This window comes from Nicotiana sylvestris, chromosome 5, assembly GCF_000393655.2.
Source record: "Nicotiana sylvestris chromosome 5, ASM39365v2, whole genome shotgun sequence".
Classification (NCBI taxonomy): domain Eukaryota; kingdom Viridiplantae; phylum Streptophyta; class Magnoliopsida; order Solanales; family Solanaceae; genus Nicotiana; species Nicotiana sylvestris.
The window spans coordinates 19,220,680-19,222,986 of record NC_091061.1 but is presented as its reverse complement, the minus strand read 5'-3'; the positions used below and the strand labels follow the sequence as shown (position 1 = coordinate 19,222,986).

At 44.6% G+C, this 2,307-nt stretch overlaps 1 protein-coding gene across 1 annotated transcript; it reads right to left on the bottom strand.

Moving 5' to 3' along the window:
• Positions 1-337: 337 nt before the first annotated feature.
• LOC138868332 (uncharacterized) lies at positions 338-2,084 on the bottom strand. Its single transcript, XM_070145883.1, has 3 exons — positions 1,827-2,084; positions 849-1,096; positions 338-689 (listed from the first exon to the last, which is right to left on the bottom strand). The coding sequence occupies exons 1-3, from the start codon at positions 2,082-2,084 to the stop codon at positions 338-340; spliced, it is 858 nt and encodes a 285-aa protein (XP_070001984.1).
• Positions 2,085-2,307: the final 223 nt, after the last annotated feature.

Below are 2,307 nucleotides of genomic sequence, written 5' to 3'. Positions count from 1 at the left end.
GACCATAGTCTCAAGAACAATAACAAGGACACAATAAACCAACATTAACAACGGCAAGGAAATAAGATAAAAGAAACAAATAGCACATCATGTAATAGCAGAGAACTAGGAATACAAAGTTATAAGAGAAGTGCGAAAACTACCAGCAATAATGCCACATCGTCTAATCAGCAAGGAACTCAGAATAGGAGAATACACGACTAGTACTAGTACTACTAATACAACTAGAAGAAACCCTCGACTACCTGTCAACCCACAACCCTAATCATTGACCTCCACACCTCTCTATCGAGGGTCATGTCTTCGGTAAGATGAAGTAGAGCCATGTCTTGCCTAATCACCTCTCTCGAGTACTTCCCAGGTCTCCCTCTGCACTTCTCTGATCCACTATAGTCAACCTCTCGCATCTCCTCACTGGGGCATCAATGTATCTCCTCTTCACATGCCCGAACCATCTCACCCGCAATTTCCGGTCTTCCACAAGGGCCACACCCACCTTGTCCCTAATAATTTTATTCCTAATCCGGTCCTTCCTGATATACCCACACATCCATATCAACATCTTCATCTCTGCTACTTTCATCTTCTGTACATGAGATTTCTTCACTAGCCAACACTCGGTTCCATACAACATAGTCGGCCTAACTACCACTTTGTAGAACTTGACCTTAAGACTTGGTGGCACATTCCTATCACACTAAACACCAGACGTATGACTCCATTTCATCCATACCGCTCTAACACGATGCGTAACATCCTCGTCAATCTCCCCGTTCCCCTGAATAACAGATCCAAGATATTTGAAACTATCTCTCTAAGAGATGACTTGTGTATCAAGCTTCACCTACGCTTCTGTTTCCTGCGTCCCCACAATGAACTTGTTCTCCAAGTATTCAGTTTCTATCCTACTCAACTTGAAACCTTTAGACTTCAGGGCCTGCCTCCACAGCTCCAGTCGATCATTAACCTCGCAGTGTGTCTTATCGATTAGCACAATGTCATCTACAAGTAACATACACCATGACACATCCCCCTCAATGTAGTGTGTCAACACGTCCATCGCCAAGGCAAATAAAAATGGGCTAAGAGACGAACCCTGATGTAACCCCATCATCACAGGAAAATAGTCTAAGTCTCCTCCCACAGTCATCACCCGAATCTTCGCTTCATCGCACATATCCTTAATCATCCTAATGTACGCTACCGGAACCCCACTAACCTCCAGACATCTCCATAAAACTCTCATTGGGACTTTATTGTAAGCTTTTTTCTAAATCGATGAACACCATGTGTAGGTCCCTCTTACTCTCCCAATACTGCTCCACCAACATCCTTACATGATGAATGACTTTTTTGGTCGAACGCCCTGGCATGAAACCGAACTGATACTCCGAGATAGATACACTCCTCCTTACCCTCCTCTCCATCACCCTCTTCCATACTTTCATAGTGTGACTCAGTAGCTTGATACCCTTGTAGTTGTTATAATTTTGGATATCACTCTTGTTCTTGTACAACGGGACCATCAAACTCCACCTCCATTACTCGGGGATCTTCTTAGTCCTAAAAATAACATTAAACAATCCAGTAAGCCACTCTAAGACTACTCATCCCACTTCCTTCTAAAATTCTACCGGGATCTCGTCTGGCCCAGTCGCCTTGCCTCTACTCATCTTCCGCATTACCTCCTCAACCTTAATACTCCTACAAAACATAATATCATATCGGTTCTATGAGTTCTCCAACTCGCTAAACACAATGTTCTTGTCCTCATCCTCGTTCAAGAGTTTGTGGAAGTATGACTGTCACATGCGCCTAATGCACACCTCTTCCACCAATACTTTGCCATCATCATCTTTGATGCACCTCACTTGGTCTAGGTCTCTAGCCTTCCTCTTTCGAACCTTGGTTAACCTGAACAATCTTTTGTCACCGCCTCTGCCCCTAAGTTCCGCATATAGGCATTCAAATACTGCGGTCTTAGCCACCGTGACCGCTAGTTTCGCCTCTTTCTTAGCCTTCTTATAACACTCCCTAAGTGTTCTCCTCTCCTCTTCCTTGTTGGTGTTCTCCACTAACTTCATATATGCCGCTTTCTTGGCTTCTACTTTACCTTGGACCTCTCCATTCCACCACGGGTCACCTTTGTAACCCTTGGAGAACCCTTCGTGACCCCTAACACTGCTCTAGCAGCTTCCCTAATGCAGTTCACTATCGAGGTCCACATACTACTCATGTCCCCACAACTCCTCCAAGTCCCCATATCCAACAACGTCTCTCCCAGAGCCTAAACTTTGTCCTCTGTCA